Below are 26,996 nucleotides of genomic sequence, written 5' to 3'. Positions count from 1 at the left end.
TCCCTCGGATTGGAAAGGATTGAAAGAAATAATGTCATTCGCAAATTTTAACTATTGGAAAACTAGAGAGAGTCAACTGGAAGATGCGGAACTGAGACCTCAGTCAACTGGTCACAACATTCTCATTAAAAAGTATAAACACTTTGGAGATGTTGTGAGTTCAGTTCCAGACCACTGCAATAAAGCAAATATCACAATAATGCGAGTCACAGGAATTTTCTGGTTTCCCAGTGCATATAAAAGTTATGTTTACACTATACTGTAGTCTATTAAGTGTGCAATAGCATTATGTGAAAAAAAATAATGTATATATTTTAATGAAAAAATACTTTATTGCTAAAAATGCTAACCATCATCTGAGCCTTCAGTGAGTCATAATCTTTTTGCTGGTGGAGGGTCTTGCCTCCATGTTGATGGCAGCTGACTGATCAAGGCAGTGGTTGCTGAAGGCTGGGGTGTCTGAGGCAATTTCTTCCAATAAGACAACAATGAAGTTTGCCACACAGATTGACTCTTCCTTTCATGAACGATTTCTCTGTAGCATGCAATCCTGTTTGACAGCATTTTACCCACAGAACTTTTTTCAAAATTGGAGTCAAGCCTCTCAAACCCTGCTGCTGCTTTCTCCACTCAGTTTATGTCATATTCTAAATCTTTTGTTGTTATTTCAACAATCTTCACAGCATCTTCACCAGGAGTAGATTCCATCTCAAGAAACCACTGTCTTTGCTCCTCCATAAGAAGCAACTCCTCATCTGTTAAAGTTTTGACATGAGATAGCAGCAATTCAGACCCATCTTCAGGCTCCACTTCTAATTCTAGTTCTCTTGCTGTTTTCACCACATCTGCAGTTACTTGTTGCACTGAAGTCTTGAACCCCTCCAAGTCATCCATGAGGGTTGGAATCAACTTCTTTCAAACTCCTATGAATGTTGATATTTTGACCTCTTTCCATGAATTATAAATGTTCTTAATGGCATCTAAAATGGTGAATCCTTTCCAGAAAGTTTTCAATTTCCTTGGCCCAATTCCATCACAGGAATCACTATCTATGGCAGCTATAGCTTTACGAAATGTATTTCTTAAAGAATAAGACTTGAAAGTCGAAATTACTCCTTGATTCATGGGCCACAGAATGCACGTTGTGTTAGCAGCCATGAACACAACCTTAATCTCACTGCACATCTTCATCGGAGCTCTTGGGTGACCAGTGTATTGTCAAAGAGCAGTAATATTTTGAAAGGAATCTTTTTTTTTCTGAGCAGTAGGTCTCAACAGTGGCATCTGAATATTCAGTAAACCATGTTGTCAACAGATGGCTTTCATTCAGGCTTTGTTGTTCCATTTACAGAGCATAGGCAGAGTAGATTTAGCCTAATTCTTAAAGGCCCTAGGATTTTCAGAATGCTTCAACTTCAATTCACCAGCTACATTAACCCCTAACAAGAGATTCAGGCTGACCTTTGAAGATTTGAAGCCAGTCATTGACTTCTCTTCTTTAGCTACGGAAGTCCTGGATTGCATCTTCTTCTAATAGAAGGCTGTTTCATTTATATTGAAAATCTCGGAATTCTCTGGCGGTCCAGTGGTTATGACTCCATGCTCTCACTCCCAAGGGCCCAGGTTCAACCCTTGGTCAGGGAACTAAGATCCCACAAGCTGTGCAGCATGGCCAAAAAAAAAAAAAGAAAGGCAAGAAAAGAAAATCTGTTGTTTAATGTAGCCACACTCATTAACTATCTTAGCTAAATCTTCTGGATAACTTGCTTCAGTTTCTACTTGCAGTTTTATGTTATGGAGATGGCTTATTTTCTTAAACCTCATGAACCAACCTCTGTTGGCTTCAAACTTTTCTTCTAGCAGATTCCTCACCTTTCTTAGCCTTCATGGAACTGAAGAGAGTGGGGGCCTTGCTCTGGATTAGGCTTTGGTTTAAGGAAATGTTGTGACTGGTTTGCTCTTCTATCCAGACCACTAAAACTTTTCCCCATTATCAGTAAAAAGGCTGTTTCACCTAATTATCATTCCTGTGTTCACTGAAGTAGCACTTTTAATGTCCTTCAAGAACCTTTTCTTTGTATTCACAACTTGGCTGACTGATGCAAGAAGTCTAGCTTTCAGCCTGTCTCAGCTTTCCACGTGCCTTTCTCACTAAGCTTAATTATTTCTAGCTTTTGATTTAAAGTGAATGACGTGCAACTCTTCCTTTCACTTAAATACTTAGAGGCCATTGTAGGGTTATTAATTAGCCTAATTTCAACATTGTTGTAGCTCCAGGAATAGGGAGGCCCAAGGGGGGAGAAAAATGGGGGAAAAGGCCAGTCGGTGGAGCACTTAGAACACATACAACTTTTATCAGTTAAGTTCGTCATCTTAAAAGGACATGATTTCTTGCACTTAGAAACAATTGCAATAGGAACACCAAAGGTCACTGATCACAGATCACCAAAACAAATATTATAATAATGAAAAAGTATGAAATATTGCAAGAATTACCAAAATGTGACAGAGACACAAAGTGAGCAAATGCTATTGGAAACATGACTCCAATAGACTTGCTTGATGCAAGGCTGTCACAAACCCTTCAATTTGTGAAAAATGCAGGATCTGCAAAGCACAGTAAAGCACAATGCAATAAAAAGAGGTATGTCTGTCCTTTCAGTCCTTATGTCCTTCACATTTGCTGTTGTCTCTGCTTAGAAAATAAACATTCCTTCTCTCACCACCGTGGGTGGCCATGTCTCCTTCTTCAGGCTTGAGCTGAGAGAGCTACTTTAACCAGTCTAATTCAAGACCCTCCTTACTCTTTATCCCACCAACATGTGCATTTCCTTTGTAGCATTTAACAAAACCACATCTTATAATTATAAATGTATTTATTCATTTGTGATTCCAATGGAGAGTTATATCATAAGGGCAACACGGGAATATGCCTACCTCGTGCACCAGCATAAATCAGTACTTGGCACAGAGGCTGGCATAAGCCAGGAGGCAACGTACATTTGCAGAATGAATAAGCACTCCTCCAGGTGTTGGAGATATAAGGGAAAATGAGATAGAGTCCCTGCCCCCTGGAGCTGACATTACAGGGATTGGTTGGTTGGTTGGTTGGTTGGTTGGTTGGTTGATTGACTGATGGGATGATGTATGGATTGATGGATGAATGAATAGGCTTGGGTAAGTTTTTCATGAGAGTATTCTATAAGAATTGCCTACCTGGTTTTTGCCTCTTCCAGGGACCAGAACCTTGGCTTGAGGTGGGGTCCAAGTATCTTTATTTATCTTAAACCCTACCCTAGCCAGTACCCCAAAGCACTGCTGCATTCAAGGAAGTACAGTTCAATGAAGAAATTATTGAAAAGGACTTTCATTTGTTTCTCATATCTTGACCTTCAAGGGAGACCAATTCATAACCCCTGCAGGACTTCTCATACTCTCCTTTCTCTACCCCAATTCTGTCCAGCCCCACAAGAATATAGATCAATCTAGACATTTCTTTACCACCTTCCTCATTTCCCTTCTTTCCTAATCCCACCTGGAACACATTCCCATGTTCTCTCCCACACCAGCTATTTATTAGGACTTAACCCCTTTCAAAATCCTTTCCTTCCTTCGGCCTCCTGGTCTAGTCTCTCGTGTCTTCAGAACTTCTGAGCACAACTGCCTCCAGAAAAGTCTGACTGAGGCATTCTCTTGGGAAGATGGGGGCAAGGGTAGGAGAGCAATGATCTGGAAATTACTGGAAGCTCTTTGGTGGCCTGGGGAGGGGACAGGAGCAGAGAGGAGGAATCTCTCCATCATCAATAAAATCCCTACATCCCCAACCTCTTCTCTGATCTCTCCCTTCATGACTTGCAATGTCTGAACCCTGCGGGCACCCTGAGCACTCAGCCTCTCCTGGGCTGTCAGTCCTGCCACAGCCTGTTCCACAGAGCATAGGCTCTCACTCTTCTCTAAAAGCTTCAGCTCTGAAGCTCATGACATCAGATGATACTCCCACCTAGCGTTCCTTCTTACATCCTGGTCCTTCCCCCTCATTTCTTGCAGATCTCTCTCTCCCTCTCCTTCCCTCTCCCTCTCCCTCCCTCTCTCCCTCCCTCCCTCCCTCATTAGTCCTGTGATGAACCCTAGCTTGACCTTCCCAGCCTCCAGAAGTATAAGAAATAAATTTCTGTTGTTTATTTTAAAAAAAACCCTGGCTTTCTCATCTTCTTAGTCTCCAAATGTTGGAATGCTCTGGGGCTCAATTTCTCTGACCCCTTCTTTATCTATACTTCCTCCCTAGGTGATGTCATCCAATCCCATGGATGGTCTGTACATCCATAAGCTAATAATTCCTAAATTTATATCTCTTTAGACCTCTCCTGAACTCCAGACTCATATATCCAACGGCCTACTCACATCTCTATCTGACTGTTTAACAGACATCTCACTCTTAACAGAACTCTTGATTTCCCCATGTTAAAAAACAAAACAACAGACTCAAACTGGGGTTACTTATGCTAAGCCCCACATCACCAAACTGAGACTTAAATACAATTTCAGCTCTCCCAGGAGTAGAATTTTAAACCAGTCAATCAGGAATCGTCTGATCAGCACTAGTTAGGTAATCTGCCTGCTACCCTGCCATCCCCTAAAGGAAAGTAACCCTACAATAACCAATCTGCTCTCTTGCCTAGCATAGCTTACTTGTTCCTGCTCCCTTTTGCCTGTAACAGTCTTTCATTTCATACAGCTCCCCAGAGTTATTCTATCTGCTGGATTGGATGCTTCTTGGTTCATGGATCACTGAAAGAAGCCAATAACATCCTTAAAATTTACTCAGTTAAGTTTAGTTTCTTGACATCCACAGAGCAATTATTCTTACAGTTTTCTTCAGCTCAGTAAATGTACTTTGCTCGGTCCCCAAACCTTAGAGTCACCCCTTACTCCTTTCCTTTTTTCACACTCCTCATTCAACCTGTCAACAAATCTTGTCCAGAATCCATCACTCCTCACCACTTCTTTATTTATATATATATATATATATATATATATATATATATATATATTTTTTTTTTTTTTTTTTTTTTTTTTTTTTTTTGCGGTACGCGGACCTCTCACTGTTGTGGCCTCTCCCTTTGCGGAGCACAGGCTCCGGATGCGCAGGCTCAGCGGCCATGACTCACGGGCCCAGCCACTCCGTGGCATGTGGGATCTTCCCAGACCGGGGCGCGAACCTGCGTCCCCTGCATCAGCAGGCAGATTCTCAACCACTGTGCCACCAGGGAAGCCCACCTCACCACTTCTGCCACTAGTCAAGTCAGGCTCTGTAGCAGACACTCAGCATCCCTGTCCTTTGTGCATTACTTACCAGTATGGTAAACACAGTGTCCTCTAGGCCCTCCTGAAGAACACAGCTGCTGGGTTTTCCAGTGTCATATGAAGTAGCCCCTCCTGCATGCTCACTGCTCTGAGCCTTCTGGTCCTTTCTTCCACCATCTGCCACAGCAGTGTGACATTTCTACTTCACTTCATGTGGGACGTTGCTTTTTCTGAGCAGCATCTTAGCACTATTTCCTAGGGTCCATGCCAGGGTGTTCAGTCCTATATGACAGGAGAATGCTCCCATATCAATAAACTCTCTGTGGCAAGAGACTCACGGTGAACCCCACAATCCTGCTTTCTAGTGTTCACGCACTTGTGTAATTCCTCCCCTGGAGTGTGATCCGGACATGTGCTGAGATATGTGTGATTACTTTACACAAGATTGTGACATCTGTCTTGCTAGGAGGCTCTCTCCTTTGCTGGCTTTGAATAAGCAAGCTGTCATGTCATGAGCTGTCCCAAGGAGGGGGCCAGAGCAAAGAGCTGAGGCAGACAGCCAGGAAGAAACTGAGGCCCTCAGTCAGACCGTCAAAAAGGACCCAAATTCTGCCAACAACCGTGTGAGCTTGGAAGTGGATCGTTCTCCAGTCGAGCTTTTAGATAAAATCTCAGCCCCGGCTGACACATTGATTGCAGCCTTGCAGAGGACCCAGCTCACCTGTGCTAGAACTCCCTGACCTATAGAAACTGAGAAAAATAAATGTGTATTGTTTTAAGCCACTAAGCTTGTGGGAATCTTATCATGAAACAATAGATAACTAATATACTTTCTCTTATCCAGCCTTATGTCCTGCCCAGCCCCCTGCTCCCTGCCCCACCTTGACCTATAGGAGGCTCAGGACCCAGTCCCATCCACAATCTCCCAGTTTCTACCAGTACATACTGGCCAGGTCCTGAAGCACCTTTCTTCTCTTAGCAGGCCCAGCACTCCCCCAGCTGGGATTTATTAGGACTTGACCCTTGTTATTGGTTTTAACAATTGACTGTTAGCTGTTGCCAGAGGCTATGAGTACTTCACCTACCACCAGTGATGGGGTCTTCATAGCCAACGTGCCAATGAATGAGTAAATTCAATATCCCATTTTAGAGCCTGCTTCCTAAGACTACTTTCTGTTCCAACTGTTATAGCTCAGGTACACTGAGAAACAGATGACAAGACTCTGAGATTTGAAGGCAGGAGGTTAATTAAGGAGCTCTCTCAGGCCAGACATCTGTGAGGAGTGAGGGAGGCTGGATTGAGAAGGGAGAGAAGTTAAACCGCCATGTAGTTGTAATAGAGCTTTCAGCTGTTCCTCTAGGGAGCCATCCCCAGCTGGCCCTTGGGAGCTGTTCTGTCTGGAGACCAGGAGCCAGGATCTTATACGCCACCTCATCCAATCTTTGAGTGCAGGCTGCTCCCAGCGAAGGAGCATGACCTTGGGCTGGCAACTCTTCCCCGAGGGAAACTCTCTCGGAGGAATTCAGCTGAGAGCACAGTTGCTGACAGGCCCAGCGGCTGGGGGATGGGTGCCTGGATCCGGAGGCACATTCCTGCACCCCTACATTCTCCCTAGTGGTCCTCCTTAACCTATTTCTACCCTACCTCACACTTCTTCTGCCATCCCACACAGATACCAGCCTCTCATACCTTTAGGACAATTCTGTTGACAGCCCTGTGAATCAGGCTTTGGGTGTCCCTCTGAGCTGGCAAAACAACCAGCTCCCAGGCCCACAGACTAATACTCACCATCGCAGAGCAGCTTGAGAAATGATTCCATCTGGATCCGTGATGTTCAAGGGGGGAGAACACAGGGGAAGAAGCCACTGGGAAAAGAAAGAAGCCCTCTTCTCTCCCTCAGAGAGCTGCACACAGCCAGGCCAGTACTTTACCTCATTTAACCATCACAGCTGAGAGTTATTATCTCTGCTTTCCAGAGGAAGAGCCTGGGGATCGGGGACACGCAATAACACAACTGTTAGTCTCTTTGGAGTAACTGCTCCATCTCCGGCCACTTGCTTCATCCTCCTTATCCTGACCCTAAATACTGGAATAACTCAACTTACTAGGGAGTCTCATCCCATTCTATGGCTTTACATACCATCTTTCTGCTGATGACTCTAAATTTGTATCTCCAGCTCAAAATGCTCCCTAGAACTCCAAGCCTGGTTATTTATTTGCCTTCTCAGCATCTCCACTTGGATATGTAGAAATGAACTTGATAGTTCAAAAAGAATTCTTGACCTTCCCTTCCAACTCTCACCACCCCCCATTCCATCCATTCCTACCAAGAAATGGCACTGCCATTCTTCCAGTTGCTCGGGTGTCATCCTTGATTTTGCATTTTCTCTCATATCCCACGTCCAATCCATTGCACATATTGTCAGATTTCCCTTTGAAATGTATGCAGAATCTGACCCTTTCTTGCCAACTTTGCTGCTACCATCCTGGCCTAAACTGCTGGCAGCTCTCATCAGTACTATTGCAAGAGCAACTTCACTGGTCTTCTCACCTGTTTCTTCTCTACAGCCAGAGTGAACCTTTAAAAATGTTAGGTCATCTTCTGCAGTTCACTTTCCTGTCTCATCCAGAATAAAACCCAAAGTCCTTTCCATGGCCTACAGGACTACCTGATCTGGTGCTCTCCAACCTCTATCTTCATCTCTTACCTTCCTCTCCTTAAATCTCACCCTTTCTTTGTTTCACTCTAGACATTATGGCCTCCTTACCTGCTCTCTACACCCCAGTGATGTTGCTCCCACCTCAGGCCTTTGCATTCCTTGTTTCCTCAGAGGTGTTTAATAGGCTCACTCTCCCCCTTCTTTCCTTTGGTCTCTGCTCAAGTACACTCCTTTTAGGTGCCACCTCCCAATATCAAAAAGGCATTTCTTACCAGTCTAGCCTATTCCATAACACTCTTACCTTGCTCTATCTTCTCTGTACATCATCTGTTTATTTGATAGCCTCCTTGCTAAAACATAAGTTCTCTGAAAGCAGGTCTGCTGTTCACTGATGTGTCGTCAGCATATAGAATAGTACCTGACACACAGTGAGAGCTCAATACATATTAGCTGCATGAATAAATGCATGGATGAGTGAACTGCCATGGATGAGACTTGACCTGGCAAGTTTCTTTCCAGGTTCTTGGAAAATGTTCTGTGAAAACCCAAGGAGCAGCAGGTAGCAACGGAAACTGGTACATCAGCTGCCTCTTTTGTGCAGTCTAGGGATTTCTTACCCGTATTTGTTATTGTCTAATCATCTCATTCAAAATACAGTTCTAAAACCTCATGGCTTCTACCCAAACCAGCAGGGTTTGTGACACAGCACAACAAAACCCCTTCTTTCTTACCCATTTCCCAAACACACATCCACATCCACACCCACGCTTAGCCTTAGCAAGCAAATTCTTCACAGAACACATTAAGCCAACCAAATATACAAAAATCTGTATTTACAAAAAGATTAGGAGGAGTTTGTGCATTTCACAAAAGGATCCTTTGCTTTGGAAAAGGAATCACCACAGGAATCCTTTAAATAATTAGTTCACCAAATGATTTTAAAACAGGACTTGACTTCAAGCATCTCCCGTAGAAAAAAGAAAGAAGACTATATTTATCAAATACCTACCTATGTTCCAGTCATTGGGCTTGTCCCATTGGTCATTATTTTATTTAATCCTGATACTCCATGACTTAGTGATTTACACCAGGTGTATATCTAGTTATTACATCAGTTTGTTTGTATCTTCTGAGTTTCTTTGAACTTTATCAAACCATATTCATTCCCAAGAAAAAATATAAAAATATATAGCACACTGGGGTCATTTTGTATGGTGGCAAATAGATCTTACCCACCTTGAATGCGCCGAAGGAGGCAACTTCCATTTCTAGCTGTTGTGATACCAGACTAGCCTCCCATTGTAAACAACTCTTAAACTAGCAAAAATGTATAAAATAATTGTTCTCAGACACTAGGCAGGACTGTGATCCTCAAGAGAAGAAAACAAATGAGATAAATCCCTCAATTGCCCTACCTTTCTGCCTGGAGGCCCCTTACCCAGTGGGGTACAGGGAGGGGGCATTCGAACAGAGTACAGTCCCCTTGCTGAGCTGAGAAGACAGTAATCAGAGGTCAGGGCTACTTAAGTGAACGGAATTCGTGGGGCAAAGCACTGGAAAGGAGGGAACTCTGCAGAGAAAGAACTCTAGACATCTGCTTAGGGGTCCCCATGAATCTATGGTTGGATACTAAGCTGTTTTTGTCTGGGGTAGGACTCCACAAGGCTGGGCAAAGAGCTATCAGGGAAAGAACAACCAGTGGGGTGCTGTGAAGTAAACAACTACTGAAACTCAAACAGGACTGGGAGACATTAAAGTTCTGACCAGCCAGATGGAGAGATCTCACTGAACACTCCAGGCAGTCAGTAGAGATCCAGGAAGGCCACATCTTAGGAGAAGGGTTAGTCTAACCTTGAGTAAAGGCTACTTTAGACCCACATTAACAAGGCTTAAAAACAACTGTTGAAGAGACCAAGTTGATCCACAAGTAGATTAACTGCCTGCTAGAACAAAACTCAACCTTCTATTAAAGAAGACAACAGGGCTTCCCTGGTGGCACAGTGGTTGAGAGTCCGCCTGCTGATGCAGCAGACACGGGTTCGTGCCCCGGTCCTGGAGGATCCCACATGCCGCGGAGCGGCTGGGCCTGTGAGCCATGGCCACTGAGCCTGCGCGTCCGGAACCTGTGCTCTGCAACGGGAGAGGCCACAACAATGAGAGGCCCGCATACCGCAAAAAAAAAAAAAAAAGACAACAAAATCCAGAATTCAGCAACATAGCATTCATAATGTCCAACAGCCAATCAAAGATTATTAGACATCTGAAGAAGCAGGAAAACGTGAACCATAATGAGAAGAAAAATCAGTCAATAGAAACTGACATTCCCAATATTTTCCTTGCAATATGGTACAATACTTGCTTTTAGGAATGAGAATTTTAGTTCAATAAGAAGGTAAATGATGTTCTGTTTATTTGTTTAAAAACTGAAAAGTATGATAACCTTTAGGATTTATGCCCATCCCAAATGGAAAAAAAAATAGGAAAAGAGTTTGTACTGAGAGGGGTAAACTTCATCAGTACAAATTATTCACTCTTGAATCATATGAATAATTTACAGCTTCATAGAATTATCATACTGTAAGTGGCCACAGAGTGTATCTATTTCCTTACTTGAAAGATGAGAAATCCAAAGCCCAGTGACTAGCTGTGATGTAGCAGCTGGGTAATCACTGAGCCAGAATAGCTTCCTAAGCCTATGCTTTTTCCATGCTGCTTCTAGAGCCATCTTGTTAATTTTTAAATTTCACAGTATTTATTATAGTTCTGTTATTTTGGACACTGGACATACAGCCATGAACAAATTGGATAAGGCCCCTTTCTCATGGATCTCACATTCTAGTGTGAAAGGCATACAACAAGCAAGAAAACAAGTAACTAAGAGTTCCAGATTGGGAGAAGTACTCAGAAGAATATAAAAGCAGAAAAACATGATAGAGAGTGATTGGAGTGAGAGAGGTGCCTAATTTGGTTTGTGAGGTCAGAAAAGTCTTCTCTAAGGAGATCATGTGCCCTGAGGCCTGAATGATGACAAAAGAGCTAACCATGTGAAAATCTAGAAGGAAATAATTCCAGACAGAAGGAATAGCAAGTGCAAAGTCCTTGTGGTGGGAATGAACTTGGCATAACCATGATAACAGGGAGTAGAGAGGAGGTTAGGGATTCAGGGGTTACAGATTTGCATCCTGGACCTACTGCTGACTTACTGTACCACTTAGTTAAGTCTAGGTGACCATTAAGACTCTATCAGGCTCTGACATATTATGATTCTGTGATTTATTGAGAAAGTATGGCATGCCAGTAAAAAGCAGATGCCACGCTGAAATTTAAGGAGTAAGATAATGTCCTAGGTATGGTGTAATTAGAAGAGAACAGACTTTGAAACCAGCTTGCCTCACGTGGACTCACATGTATATAAACCACATGTTCTTGGGCAACTTCTTTGGGGGCTTATTAGAGTCTCAGCTTTATTGATAAAAGTGAACATAATGCTAACTAGCTCAGAGTGACCAGAAGGATGGAATGACATGTATAATAAAACCTAGCCCAGTGTTTGGCACATATTGGTATCAAAACAAACAAACAAGAAAAAACCATGTTATTTTCAATCTTCTTTCTAGGGAATACGTCAGGCGATGCACATTGTAAAGGTATGTGAAGATGCCTGGAGAGAGGATGAAAGGATTCATTCATCACACATTCTGTCTGACGTGACTACTACGTGCCAGGTCCTGTTTTAAGCTCTGGGGATAGTGTGATGGGCAAGACAGACCTGTTTCTCTTGGAGCTTCCATTCTGGATGGGGAGAGACTGACGATAAACAAACTAAAACAAACAAAAAATACTAGTGAGAAATAAGAGCTACGCAAAGAATTAAGCCTGAATGATGTGATGGAGCAGAATTGGGTGTCTACAGTAGACTGTGGTCCAGGAAAGACTTTTCCATCAATACTGCAGCAGAGCTCTGAGTAATAAGGAGGAGACAACTGTGCAATGATCTGGGGAACAGCATTCCAGGCAGAGGGACAGCAAATTTAAAGGCCTTCAGGCAAGAAAGAGATCACAGAACATCGTGGCTGGAGCATAAGGGGTGGGAAGGAGATTAATATTAGCTGAGGTCAGAGGTGAGGTGAGATCCCTAGGGCTTTAAATACCAAGATAATCACAGATAAAGATCTAATCTCCCTAATGTATAAAGAAGTCTTAGAAATTGAGAAGGTAAAGGACAACAACCCAATAGAAAAACAGGTAGAAAACAGAACAGACAGTTCACAGAAAGAGAAAAATAAATGATCCATATACATATAAAAAAGGTGCACAATTTCATTCATCATAAGAAAAATGCAAATTAAAATTACTTTGAGGGTTTCCTTGGTGGCGCAGTGGTCAAGAATCCGCCTGCCAATGCAGGGGACATGGGTTCGAGCCCTGGTCTGGGAAGATCCCACATGCCACGGAGCAACTGGGCCTGTGAGCCACAACTACTGAGCCTGCGCGTCTGGAGCCTGTGCTCCGCAACAAGAGAGGCCGCGACAGTGAGAGGCCTGCGCACCGCGATGAAGAGTAGCCCTCACTCACCACAACTAGAGAAAGCCCGCGCACAGCAATGAAGACGCAACGCAGCCAAAAATAAATAAATAAAAATAAATATCTCATCTTTAAAAAAAAAAATTACTTTGAGATACCATTTTTTATCCACCAGATTGGCAAAAATATCAAAGTTGGATAATGCGTTCAACTTGTGCAGCTGTAAGAAAATAGGTATTGTTGGTAGAAGTGTAAAATGGTGCAACTTCAATAGAATACAATTTGGTAATATTTATTAGAAATATAAATGCATTTACTCTTTGGCCTGGTAATCCTACTTCTGGGACTTTATCCTTGAGATTTGCCTGCACACAAACCAAAAAACCTGCCTATGAGGCTACTCAGTGCAGCTTGTTTGTAACAGCAAGAGATAGAAACAAACCAAGTGTGCACTGAAAGGGGCAGGTTAAATAGATCATGGTATATTCCCATTGTAGAACCCTATATGGCTATTAAAAAAAAAAAAAGAATGAGGAACTCCCTTATGTTTGGAAACAAAATATATTAGGTGAGAAAAGCAAAATTCAGAGCATGTGTAGTGTGCTACCATTGTGTAATAAAGAAGAAAATAAGAAGCAATTCCTACTTGCTTGCATTTCCTTTAAGAAACAGGGCAAATTTGTAAAAGTTTGGTTACCTATGGGGAAAATAGAATGGGTAGAAACAGGAGTAGAAGCAAGATTTGCTAACATATACTGTTTTCTTATATCATTTAGATTTTCAAATCATATAAATTGTATTTTTATTCAAAAATGTAAAAATAAAAAAGTTAAAGACAAAAATGAGTAAGTAAGAAAATGTACCGATTGAGCTAAGAAAAAAAATAAAGGAATTTGGAACTTTTTCTAAGTGTGATAGGAAAAATTTGGAACTTACTCTAAGTGTGATGGGAAATTGTAGAGCTTTAAACAGGGGCATATTTTGAAGAGAGTACTCCAGCAGTCAAGTGGGGAAAAAATTGTAGTGAGACAAGAAGGATGCAGAAGTCTAAGAGATGTGTTAGTTTATGTTCCAGGACAGGATGACTTAGACCAGGATGAGGTGGTGCAGATGGGGAGAAGCAGAGTATGTTTTGGAAGTAAAGTCAACAAGACTTGCTGCTGATAGATAGGCTGTGAGGGGTGGGAGAAAATAAGAGTTTTGTGCCTTGAGCACAGGTAGCATGTTGATACTACCAGAGCTCGGAAAGTGATAAAATAACTCACAGATGGGGCATCTCATAAGATTCCATGGAGAAGGTTGAGCAACTGCAGAAATATGAAGGACGTTAGGATCAGAGGAGATGGTGAGAAGGCCATGCAGATGGATAGGAGGGAATGGAGCAGGCCAGGGGCACAGGACAGGGGGCAAGGGGCACAGGGCTGGGGGCAGGGGGAGGGAGAGGGGATGGATCGCTCTCCTAACAGTTGCTTCTGGTTTTTCTCCATTGCAGCTCAGCTCAGACTCAAGGGCATGAAATGACTTGAAACCAAATCCTCCGTTTCCATTACATGCTTCTTTTAACTGCTTCCTACTCTTTCTGTGACTGTTTCCTTGCAGTAACTGAAGAGTTCCTATCACACACATTGGCATTCTGAGAAATATACTAAAAGGGGAAAATCAGCCAGTCAAAATGGGGACTCTCTGGTTGGGTTAAAGATTTGTCGATTTTTCCTTTGCTGGCACAATAACTGAATTAACTTTTCTTGGAATGTAATTGTAAACTGTTAACTGTAATGAAATGGCAAAGAATGGTGGATTTCCCTGGAGTCCAGGTTAGACACTCCAACAGATGCTTCTACTTTTAAGCCTAATTGATAGGCTAAGAAGCTTTTTGTTTTCACCTCTCCATTCCATTTAAGAAAAAGATTTAATAACTAGATTTCTCAATGGACAAACTCCTCTGCAGATTCTGTACTTATCTTGAAAGGCTAGTGACGCCAGAAGTTTGTGTTTCTGAAGAAGATACTTGAAGCTCTGGTTTCCAATTTTGGGGGTTGATTGTTGTTATCTGGGTTGGGTTTTAACACCAACAATCCAGTTTTCTCTTTTCCTACCCTTCCCCTCCACCAAACAGAATCCATGTGTTTTTCCCCTTTTAAAGTTCAGTATTATTTCAACACTCTCGTCAAGTGCACTGTGTTCTTTGCAGGAACTATGTCATATGCAGTTTATGAACTGGGACGAGCAACAGATCGGCTAAAACTGCTCCACCCAAGTTACTTATGAAGACTTTCAGCTCTGGATCTTGGGTTGGTCAAGTGGAAGGAACCCAGTTGGTTTTTAAAGCTGAGAAATTCTTGTTCTCCTTGCCCATCCTCTTGTACAGATGGCGTGCTATGGTCTGTAAAAGAATGATCAGTTCTGGGGTTTCTGAGCAGAAAAAAATATTGAGAACATGTTAATTTTTTTTTTAATGAGGAAAATGTTTGAGATACAAGCGTGTGTGTGTGTGTCTGTGTACACACGAGCATGCTCACGACCCTCATCTCTCTTGATGTCAAGATAGAGTTAACTTCAGTCATGTAGTTCTCTTTTGAAAGTTTTTTTTCTTTTTTAATGAAATCTCAGAGGCAATAAATAGAGAAGGTCATTAAAAATCAATTCAAGCTGTGATCTATTGCAGAAGGGGAGGTGATGTCATCTGACCTTTAAGGGTGAAATAAAATCTACATAAAGTGCAGTGTTCAGTTCCTCCAAAAGAGCTGAGATTGAAATTTAGACACGAAGGCAGAAAATAGGCAAAAACTCAAACTGTAGATTATTGATGACATCTATAAAGCTTAAAGCAGCCACTTGCCCATTTTCAAACATATTGTGTTAGGGAAGAGCAATGCTATAGGTTTGGCTTGCTTTGACACAAAAAAATATGAGTGCATTTTCCTTGAAATTGGCATTTGGTAATATTACTTCACTTTACAGAATTATTGTAACATTCACAGTGGCTGGAAGAAACCAACACTTTATAAATGACGTTTGATTAGCTAATATTAATTTTTCTATAAACATTTATGCGGAAGGACGAAGAGGAGGAGTAGAAGTAAATCATCATGCAAATCATCGATTTCTATCTTAGCTCAGGCTGCTACAACAACTATCATAGAATAAATGGCTTAAACAACACACATTTATCTCTCACAGTTCTGAAAGCTGGAAGCCCAAGATCAAGGCACTGGCAGATCTGGTGTCTGGTGAGAGCCTGCTTCCTGGTTGGTAGATGGCTGTCTTCACATTGTATCCTCACGTGAGAGAGAGAGGAAGCAAGCTCTCTCCTGTCTCTTCTTATATAGGCACTAATTCCAACGTGAGGGCTCCACCCTCATGACCTAATAATCTTCAAAAGCCCTTTTTCCAAATAGCATCACACTGGGGATTAGGGCTTCAACATATGAATTGTGGGAAAGCACAACCATTCAGTCCCTGGCATTTCACTCAGCCCCCCCCCCCGCACCCCATCATGTCCTTCTCACATGTCAAATACAGTCTACCCATTCCAACGGCCCCCAAAGTCTCAACCTCATTCCAGCATCGCCTTTAACGTCCAAAGTCTCATCTAAATATCACCTGATATCAGTGAGAATCGAGGTAGGTACAATTCATCCTCAGGCAACTTCCTCTCCAGCTGTGAAACTGTAAAGCCAAACGAGATGTGTGCTTCCAAAATACAATAGTGGGACAGGCATAGGATAGACATTCTGAAGGGCAGCAGAACATGCCACCCCAAGATATGACTGTAGGAGTTTAGGAGTCATACTACTCCAAAATATGCAGCTTTGGTATACTGACTATTTTGAGCTGTAAGCATTTGAAATACAGCAAATACGGGAAAAAGTTTACTCTGCACTCCCCCTTATCTGCCTGAATACAGATCCTCCAAAAGGACCTCAATTGTCATAAATCGTCTCCCCAGGAGTTTTATCAACCAGGGGAGATTGATTGACTCATCACAGGAGAGGAGAATAGAACATCAAACTTAACCATTGTCACAAACTCATCTGTTCATCTATTTATCTTTCCTAAAAATTATTTAATTATTTTGCTCCCCTAAAAGGCCTACTTTCCCCTCTTCTCTCCGTAAGATGGTATCTAATTCTGAATTCTAAGGCCGCCTGCTTGCTCTACTCATTTTTCCCTGGGTGTCTCCCATGTATATATAAGGCATACATGTTAATAAACTTCTGTTTATTTTTCTTTTGTTAATACATCTTTTATTAGAGGTCTCAGCTAAGAACGTAGAAGGGTAGAGGGAACATTTTTTCCTCCCCCACAATTCTCATTCCAAAGAGGAAAAATAAGAAAAAAGGAAGGCATGACAGGACCCAAGCAAGTCCAAAACCTAACAAAACAAGTTCCATGTGATCTTAAGGACCAACACAATCCTCTTTGGCTTGATATTCTGTTCCAGACCCAGTGGGGTGGTGACATCACGCCCACAGAAAGTTTAGGGTAGACCTAACATTAATCGACGTTTTCTTTTTCAGACAACTTTTTCTCTAAATGTTTTAAAGGATGGGGGAAAAAAATCAGATCTGTTTTTATACAATGAAAATGGGACAACCTATAGCTCTTATTTTTGGTCTTGGACTTATAACCATTTTGGGGTCATGGAATCCTTTAAGAATCAAGTGAAAACTGTGACTAGTTATCATATGTTAAGGACCCAATGAATTAGATCTCTTTGTGAATGCTCTATCTGTTTGCAAAATCTATTTAACTATTCCTGTGCTAATATCATACTATTTTTACTATAAGATTTTGTGCTAAATTCTCATATCTGCTAAGGCCAAATCACAGTCACCATTCTTTTTCAAAATCTTAATTCAGTGAGAAATAGATGAACTTTTAAATAAATTGTTCTGGTAGAACTGAATAATCATCTGGAAGAAAACAAAAATAGATCCCTAGCCTCATGCCATCACAAAAATATGGAATAAAGATCTAAATTTGAAACACAAATTAATAAAAGTATTAGTATATGCCTAGAGTTAGAGAGACACTAAGCAAGACGGGAAGCCCAGAATCCAAGAGGGAAAGGTAGACATATTCAACTACATAAAAATTAAACATTTTATCTTGGCAATGTCTGTTATAAACAGAATGAAAGTAAAAACCATCGTGGATTAGAAAAAAAATATTTGTCATACATGACATGTGACATATAATGCCACTAATATGGAAAGTATTAAGAAAAATACAACTCAGTAGAAAAACAGGCAAAGGAAATAGAAATGTACAGAAGAACCTGGGAAAAGCCAATAATTTATAACAACTTAAAACTCACTGGTTATGAGGATAATATGAAGGCAACTAAGGAGATACAATTTTTCATCCATCAACCTGGCAAAATTTAAAACGTAATGCTAGTAACAATAATAGTAGATGATATTTATTAAGTGATTAGTATATGCTAAACACTTTATGTGAATTATCTCATTTAATGTTCATGACAATGCTAAGAAGTAAATTTTTTTTTAATTAAGGAAATAGTTCAGCTAGCAAATCACAGAGCCAAGATTCAAACCTAGGCAGTCTGGGAGCCCAGGCTCTGTTTCGACATGCCCTATTCTGATGGGAGGCCTGTGGCACTGTGATTTGTTACAACCTTTAGAAAAAGTAATGTGGTAATAGATATTAATATTAAAAAACTCATTCCTTTTGACCTGCCACCCCCCCAAAATAAAAGAGCCACTGTGATCCTGGTACTATCTGTTATCAATTATTTGACTACTTGGTAGAAGTTAGCTGTAAAACCATGTTGGCTTAGCAGCTTTTTTTTTTTTTTTAAATTTTATGTTCTGTTTCGTTGTAAGTAGATTTTAATCCCTGATTTTCTTAATGGTTGAAGAGGTACTTTCCATTTCTGTTGCTTCTTGAATTGGTTTTGGAAAATTGTATTTTTCCAGGAAATCATCTGTGCCATTACTAAGCTTTTGTCTCCCAGATCCCAATCTTCCCTTCTCCACCTGCCTGATGATGCTGGTGCTGGGACTCTGCAAACCACCCCCAATTACACCTGCTGACAATCACCAGTCCCAGGAATGCAATTCTTCCTACATTTATTAACTGTGTTACCTCAGTGTCCTCTCTTCACCTTTTCAGCCATCCAACACCTGCTTAACCAATTCCTGATATTGATTTCTCTCTGCTGAAATACCCAGTGTGATTTCTGTTCATCCAGTAGGACCCTAACTGATATATTATCCATGTTGTCTAAGTTTTCAAATTTATTAGAAGAAAATTATTTATGGTGATCCCTTATTTATTAAAAATCTCTGTAGTATCTGTTGATTTGTCCTTTTTCATTCCTAATGCATGCTTTTACTTAATTTTTGTCTATTTCTGGTAGTCTTTTAAAATAATAATTAGTTTTTGGCATTTTTCCTAATTTGCTATATTGAATACTCTTTCCCTTTCAACCTTTCATTGCTTCCCAATATAAGCATTTTATAGCTATAAATTTCTCATAAATGACTACTTTAGCTGCATGTACGAATTTAGTATTTTAATTCTTCAAGTCTATATATTTTCTGATTTCTAGTGTAAGTACTCCTTTGAACCAGGAATATGTTTTAAAATTTCCAAATATATTGAGTGTTTAAAAATTATTCTTTTCTTATTGATCTCTAAATTACTTGCATTATGGATAAAGAACTTGACCAGTATGATTAAGTTCTATGATATTTGTTGAGAATTCCACTATGGTCTATTAATGGTCAAATTTTATAAATATTCTATATGTACAAAATTCTCAAATTTGGGGTCACAGATTCTATGTGTATGCCCAGTAGATCAAGCTTAATTTCATTGTTCAAATCTTCCATATCCAATTTTTTTTATTTATTTGCCTCTGAGAATGATATATTAGTCTTCTATGGTGATGATGAATTTGTCAGTTTCTCTTTGTGATTCTGTCACTTTTTTTTCTTTAAGTACTAGAATGCCAGGACATTCAAGGATGTTACAAGGATGTTAACTGCAGCAGAGTATCTTGGCAAAACCCTGAAAATAACACTTCTAAATGTTCATCACAAGTGAATTGGCTGAATTCATTACATGAAATACTATATAGCCACTAAAAAGCATGAATTTGTTCTATATGTACTAACTAGAGGCAGGTCCATGTTAAGTGAAAAAGGCACGTTTCAGAGTATGTATACAGTGTAAACCAAAAGAATTTCCTCTATTTGAGAACATGTATCAATATGTTTGCCTTAGAAAAAAGGCAGTTCCTCCAGGGAAGTGACTAGAGGGGGTGGGAAAGAGCATTAACAAATAACTTTGTTTCATTTCACCTCCTTTAATGGCCACCTTTTACTCTGACAATTTATGGAAAGTCTAGTGCAAAAGTGATGATCAGCGCTTGTGAAGCCTGATAGGAAGATATGCCACGAGGAAAAAGCAAGTCACAAATGTTATAATGTGATCTTATTTATTGTAGTGGCATTTACATGTTGACATGAACATTAAGGAAATGTCTGGGAACACATTCATTAAATCAGCATTATTATCTCTAAATTTGAGGACTATGGAGGCTTTTTCATTGTTACATGTCTATTGTTTGCATTCATTTTATACATATACATTAACTGTTTGCAAAAAAAATAAAAGGGTTATGGGCACTTTCAACAAAGAAACTCAAAACTAGAAAAAATGTCCAGACACATCAATGCAAAAATTTACATGCAATTTCAGGTAAATAGACACTCTGAAGCTCATTTACGGATCAGCTAGGTTTCTGCTCCAGTAGATACAAAAAGGGTTTAACAGCAGAAAAATTGGTTGACCTGCCAATTTCTCCCTTTTTCCTCTGAGGGAGGAGCTGGCTCCAGGGCACAATCTGGGTACTGGACATTGGCTGGACTCTTATGTGTAACGAGGACTCCAACCTCGCTGGAGTGAGATGCTGCTTAAGCCCCTCACACTGCTCTTGCTGTGTGGACACCTGATTGTGTGAGGTGTGAGCATGGGCCACTGGCCTTGATACATTTTGGGGTCTGTTTCTAACCATCTAGATCACTAATTCTCAAAAGGGGAGGAGAGGCAGGGATATGAGAGAGCAGTTTGTAAACACATATTCAATGTTATAATTTCATCTCTAATACCAAAAGAAAGCTATTCTTTTCATAATATAAATGTGTCTGGTGGGAGATATGCCACATAGAACTTGAGTTCCAGAGAGGTGAGAGAAGTAGCTGGGAAAGTAAGCAGATTATTCTCTTTGAACCATGCTTAGGAGGCTGAACTTTATTCTGCTGAAGGCAAATAGAGGAATTACTTAAAGGCTTTAAGCTGGGAGGTGACATGACTTGAGGCTGTTCAGGACTCCTTTGGCTGCGTGGTGGAGAGAGAGTTGGAGGGGAGCAGGCTGGGAAGTGGGCTTGTGCAGTGATGCAGTTTAAGAGATAACAGGCCTTGGATTCTGGGTAACAGCAGGAGGAGAATAAATAAGTGCATGGTTTGGAGAAAGAGATATTCAAAAGATAGAATAAACTTGGATTTTTTCATTTGGGGGTGTGGGAACCAAAAAGGAGTCCAGAGAGATTCCCAAGTTTCTGGCTTGAGCAGCTGGTAGATGGTGATGGCGTATTGATAGAGAATGCTAGAAGCAGCACCGAGGTGTTTGGAGGGATTGGAAATAGTAGGTCCAAAATACGTATTATGTCTCATTCCATGCCTCTAGGAGATTGACAGAAAGCCCCTGAGCAGATTCCAGGGCTGACCCCCACTTCCAGGTCTCCTGCCATGTTTTTCTGAGAAGAGTAGCAGCTCCTGCATGCCCCCTCCGGTCTGTCTACCCCCCGACCTCTGCTCTATGAGCCTTCGGCCCTTCCCCTCCCTCCTCCTCATCAGCACAGTCATAGCGGATGATAAATTTAGGAGAAAGGCACAATGAACAAGGGTTATATCAGCCTGAGGGTAGAATTTAATGATGACCAAACAAGACACATATTAATAATTGATATATATCTTTTTATTATGCACAGATAAAGGACTTAAAACTGTGGTTATCAAAACTATACATCTAAGCATGTTCACAAGATTGACGACATACTGAACAGAGAAAAGAGTACAACAGGGGTGCTCAAACTGGCCACAGGGATTTTCAGGGTACTCTTTTTACCCTCATAGATGATGAAAAACAGCAACAAAATCAGGCTCATTCAGGAAAAACCAGAAGAGAGAAGTATTGTATTTGGAAACTGGTAATAGTCCTTTTCAGAAAAACATCTGTCAGTTTCATGAACAACCCCCCCCAGCGAAAACAAACAGGAAAAAAAATCACACGCAGGAGTCACCCAACAAAATGTGCTCTGTTAACACAATCAGCAGTACAACCATCACTCAAATCATGAGGTAGTTACAGTACAAAAAGACTGGTGCGCAGGTGCACACCCCCTCACACACTCACAAGCACGCCCACAACAGAACACACACAGGAAACGGGTTTACAATCTCATTACAGACAAGGAAAAGACCTTTTGTTTTGTTTAGAAAATGCTATAGAAACAGCTTACTCAGAAGGAATCTGATTTTCCAAATACAGAGCAACGGTTGGTATACACCACATGGTGAAAAGCTATAGGGTATTACACAATCTGCCTTGGAGTTTAGAGCATTTCAACATAGCTTTAGCATCAAATAAACAAAACAAAATGGCCTCTGCAAATGAAGGGTGTAACCTGCAGAAGTAACAGAAGACTTAGCAGACAGAGGAATTTAACTGGAATATAAAAACAGTTTTAAAGAAATTTGTAGGACGTGTTATAAAGTAGAGCTTATACTTTGTATAAAAACTGTGAAGTATGAAGCAACTGGAAATGCTGTAACAGGAAGCTAGGGAGAAAACACAATTTTTTTAAAAATGTTCACTTTTTAGAAACATTTCAGAAATACTTAATGATGTTCACTCTCCAATTAACACAGGATTGGATTTCATCAACATGAATTTCTTGATCTGAATAATACTTCTGGATAGTAAGACCCAAACAAATAAAAGTTGATTTCTTCTTCTCTTTTAAAATCTTTTGGTTTGCACCCATAAATTTGTAAATTAATTTTAAATTATTTATAAAATCATTGGCAATGTAGCATCTCTCTCAAAAATATACATTTAAATATATTACAAAAGATTTTAACCCTGTCCATCTAAGAATTGGACCTTTTAATACCTCTTAATAGCTAATCATCTTTTTAACAGGATGGATAGGGATTCTTAAAAAGCAAAGAACTGATCAAAAGAATTCACAGTAACTGAAATTAAACATTTCATATGGAGTAACTTAAATTTATCTAAAACACTTAAATATATCTTTATACACAGATTTTTGTAGTAAAATATAGCTATAAGTGACTTAAAGACTCTAGTCTTCTTTGAAGACATCTTTAAACTTTTTTATACATAGAATATGCTAAAACAATACATTCTGCTGAAGGTTAGGCAAAGCGCATTATTTTCAAACACAGGTAGCATAATCTAGGTCCTCCACTCTGATACCTTTATGTTAAAAAAGTTAACTGAAGGCAAAATTTTTTCTAATCTCCTATCTTCATTTGTCTGTGAAAATCTGCAAAATTATCAATATAGATAGCTTGGAAATCTTAGCCCGAAATCTGTTTTGATTAAAATCATCCTGATTGAATGTCTATAACTATCAAATCAATCAGAGCATGACTCCATGATGGGTTAACGATTGTCAATCTCCACCTATTTGCCTTGTAGACACTGCCCTCAGGTCTCTGGTGACATCAACATTTCCTGCTTAAGGTTCCATTCACAGAGAACCAGGCACAACTTCCTTATTTTAAGAGCAGTTAGATTTGCTTATGAATAGTTTGGGGATAGAATCTAGCCTGTTCTATTTGTAGACTTCTGAGTTGTTTGGGAGACTTCTGGAAAAAGAATATTTATTTGCAGTGAGTTACCTTCAGTAGTAAATGATTTGCCATGGACATTTTCCTCTGGCATTTTTTTTTTAACATAGAGGTATCAGTTGAGCTTATTTTAGCTGCAAAGTAGCATCATATTATTCCATTTTAATAAAATTCACCTCAAATTCTTTTTGAGTTTTGGGGGTATATTTAAGGTAAGAGAACTAAAGCAATCCAAATGAGTGTCTTTTTCCGTATCTCATGAGTTTCTTGGCAGAACTGGTGACACTGTTCAGATAACCAACAGGAATCCAAAAGGATCTGCCATACATTTGCATCTTACAAGAGCTTGGAGTTTACAAAAGGGTCTATTGAAAAGGTTGACATGTTTTGCATGGAAACACTAATTCTCTCAAATATATTTAAGAATAAGTTCCAACTCTGAAGGTGTAGGACATTTTAAAAATGGGAATGAATTTTCTCTTCTTCAACTGAAAAAAACGAATGTGCCAAATGACGCATTATATACTTGTACTGGTACATATATCACTGTAAATTCCTCCTCAACTTTACAACTGAATTTTGCCCCCATTTACACATTAATGTAATAGAACACATTGTCATAAATGGGCACAAATCTGCAGTCCCAGATTTTGGCCATTTTCAATTTCTATATGCCTATAAAGAAATGCAAAATTTGCATTAAGACATTTTTGCAGTTGGTGTGTGAATGTGGGGAGAAGGAGGAAGCTGATAAGGAAATCAGCACTGGTTTTGGCCCAGGGCACAAGAAAGGAATGTTGCCTTGAGGTGTGTCAGGATGTAGTCCGTGAGGGCAGCACCCAACAAGCTGACACAGCAGTCCCCACAAGTGTGGCAGCAAGGTGAGAAGTGTGCATCCAGAAGGTGCAAATTAGACATGGAGGAACACAGTGAGAAAGTCCTGAAGCATTTGTTGTTTTATATCTTGGTTCAGTTATAAAAGAATCTTTGGCCACATCTACTCACTGGTTCTACTATCTGGCTATTATCCTTTTACCAACCCTTCGCGTCTGGGTAAAACGCAGGGCTCCAAATTACGGATGTTCTTACCTGGACAAAGCAGCATTTTAAAAACTGGCATGTGTTTCACATTGAAAACCCCCAAGCCTGTGAGGGGCTGGTGGAGAAGGCCACCACCTTAGCTTTCTCACATGAATCTAGTGTGTTACAGAAGCCCAGGGGTCACATTTATATTAGTCCTGGGTGGGGGGTGAACACAACAGGTGATTGCTATATTGAAATTCACTCTCTTTACCAGGGACCCACAGTCTAGCCTCCCGAGTCTGGAATCTGGACCCAGGCGTGGGCTCCCAGTCCTGCCCTTGGCGGTGGGTGGGGCAGGCTAGGCTGTGCTGCTGCTGGAGCAGGGCGTGCTCTGCGTGCTACCGATGCTGTGCGCAGCGCTGCTGTTTTCCGAGGCTGGTGGGGAGGTGGGGACCTGCTGTCTTCCTGCAGTCTCTCCTGCAGTTAATGAAGAAAAGGGGTGAGAGTTACATGTTACACCTGTGCACTTCTGAAAAGAACTTTTTCTCAGTTTTTGTTTTATCTTATTTAGTTTTATGTTTTGGGGGTTTTTTTTTTGCGGTACACGGGCCTCTCACTGTTGTGGCCTCTCCCATTGCAGAGCACAGGCTCCGGACGCGCAGGCTCAGCGGCCATGGCTCACGGGCCCAGCCGCTCCGCGGCACGTGGGATCTTCCCGGACCGGAGCACGAACCCGTGTCCCCTGCATCGGCAGGCAGACTCTCAACCACTGCGCCACCAGGGAAGCCCCTAGTTATTTTTTTAACATCTTTTTTGGAGTATAATTTCTTTACAATGGTGTCCTAGTTTCTGCTGTATGACAATGAAAAGCCCATTTTCTCTGATGTTCTTCTCATCCATGGGCAGAAGCAACTAGACCAAAAGGCCTTGTACCATAAGGCTGTTCTGCTTGTGGGTATTTTATTTTGCTTTTAAAGCCTCTTGCGTGGGAAAAAGAGAACTGATTTCAAGCAGACTGACAGTTAATAGGGGCAAAGACCCCTGATAGTTGAGGACGAACGCCCAGGATTTCAGTGCCTGCAACCTTTGAAGACCACCATCATCTGTACTGTGTGATCCAACTGACTAGCACCTGTATTCAGGAAACACCTCCTCTCATAAAGGTTATTGTAGGGTTCGGAGAGTGAGACCTTTAAACTATAATAAGAGAATCTTGGCAATTTGGAGGCCTTTTTCTGAATACCTCTGGTCTTAATAGGGGTGTTGACGGCTAGGTTTTGACCTAGCTACAGCGGAGACAGCACTGTGCATGAAGCACATGACCTGCCTGAGAAATGGAGGTATAGGAGGAGGCTGCTCCCAGAGACACCTTTTGAAGAAGGGGCTTAGCTGTTGCACAAGGGGACTGTGGCTGCCAGGTAACAGCCCCTCCATTCGGAGGTTTACTGCAGGTTGCAGCCTGAGTTATCTCCTCACACATCAAGCACCCCACTTTTCAACACACACCCCACTGCATTTCAGCAAAGCCCATACCTCACGCCAAGTGCACAGGGCTGTGGGGAGCGGGGGTGGGGGAACCTTGGGTTACACAGATGGTCTGCATTTAGCGCTGCAAAAGGCTCTAGAGCTGTCTTTTCTTCAACAAAACTGGCCTCAGGGCAGCCCTCAAACAATGGCTCTAGGTAGGGAAAAGTGATCAAAGCTCTCTGATGACAAATACTGTATTTTCTTCCAAAAGTCAAAGCATCAACTTCTTACACTTCTGGTCAGCGATCTCCCCACTCCAACGTGGGAAGCCCCAGAGGGCCAGATCTGTTTATGAATGAGCCTCCTCTTTCCTGTCAGGCTGAAATATACAGCACTCCACAGTTGATAAGCAACCCTCTGGCCTCTTCCTTAAAACAAAACACACCAGCAAAGGCTCTGCCCTTCAAGCACAGGAACTTAGTCCGTTACTTCCATTCCCCTTTTGGGGCCCCCCAAAAGCCTCTGCCAAAACAGCAGTTCTACAAAATGTAGAAACAGCTCATGCCTCTGGGTCTGGTTACAGCTTTCCCTGTCACCCATTTATGAACCACACAGCTACAACACACATTCTGGCCTCAACCTCAGGGCCTTCATATGCTTGCTGCATAGTTGGCCCTTGCTGTATTTCCTCTGATTATCTATTCTTCTGGGATTGGTGGGATGGAGAGGGGAGAGCAGGTCAATATTCCTCAGAGGCAGAGAAACAATGTATTTTCACTCTTCTTTTTTTGGCAATCTATATTTTGGACCCTTTCCAGCATTACCACTCTACCCTTCATGTGTGCCTTTAGTTAAAGGTGGGGAAGTTTGCCTCAATGACAGTGACTTTTTGCCAGAAATCCACTTTCCCCAGAGTGGGAACTTTATTTCTAAAAGGAAATTAAATCTGTTAGCTATTCTGAATTATGTCTACCGCCTCCCACCCCCCCAAAACCCCAAAACCTCCAGAGACTAGAACAACTCGTGATATACTTTAAAAATTCAGCCCCCTTACAACCCACATGTTGAAACATACCCAGCTGGATTCTCAGGTTATCAATTAGCAG

General features: G+C 41.1%; 1 protein-coding gene and 1 long non-coding RNA gene across 18 annotated transcripts in view; both read right to left on the bottom strand.

Annotated features, from left to right (window-relative positions):
• Window positions 1–312: 312 nt before the first annotated feature.
• Window positions 313–26,996, bottom strand: part of LOC136794872 (uncharacterized) — a 340,829-nt gene continuing 314,145 nt past the window's right edge. The window contains exons 3-5 of the long non-coding RNA XR_010842290.1: window positions 7,094–10,095; window positions 5,354–5,586; window positions 313–1,659 (exon numbers count right to left, since the gene is read on the bottom strand). This is a non-coding gene — a long non-coding RNA (uncharacterized lncRNA). The remainder of the gene's footprint in view (window positions 1,660–5,353; window positions 5,587–7,093; window positions 10,096–26,996) is intronic.
• Window positions 21,478–26,996, bottom strand: part of TGFBR3 (transforming growth factor beta receptor 3) — a 200,584-nt gene continuing 195,065 nt past the window's right edge. For all 17 annotated transcript variants that reach the window (XM_059061302.2, XM_059061291.2, XM_067042778.1 and 14 more), the window contains one exon: window positions 21,478–24,900. In XM_059061302.2, the coding sequence (XP_058917285.1) occupies window positions 24,782–24,900 (119 nt within the window). In that variant the 3' untranslated portion in view covers window positions 21,478–24,781. The remainder of the gene's footprint in view (window positions 24,901–26,996) is intronic.

This window comes from Kogia breviceps, chromosome 1 (assembly GCF_026419965.1).
Source record: "Kogia breviceps isolate mKogBre1 chromosome 1, mKogBre1 haplotype 1, whole genome shotgun sequence".
Classification (NCBI taxonomy): Eukaryota; Metazoa; Chordata; class Mammalia; order Artiodactyla; family Physeteridae; genus Kogia; species Kogia breviceps.
The sequence above is the reverse complement of the archived record's forward strand: the minus strand, read 5'-3'. Positions and strand labels throughout refer to the sequence as shown.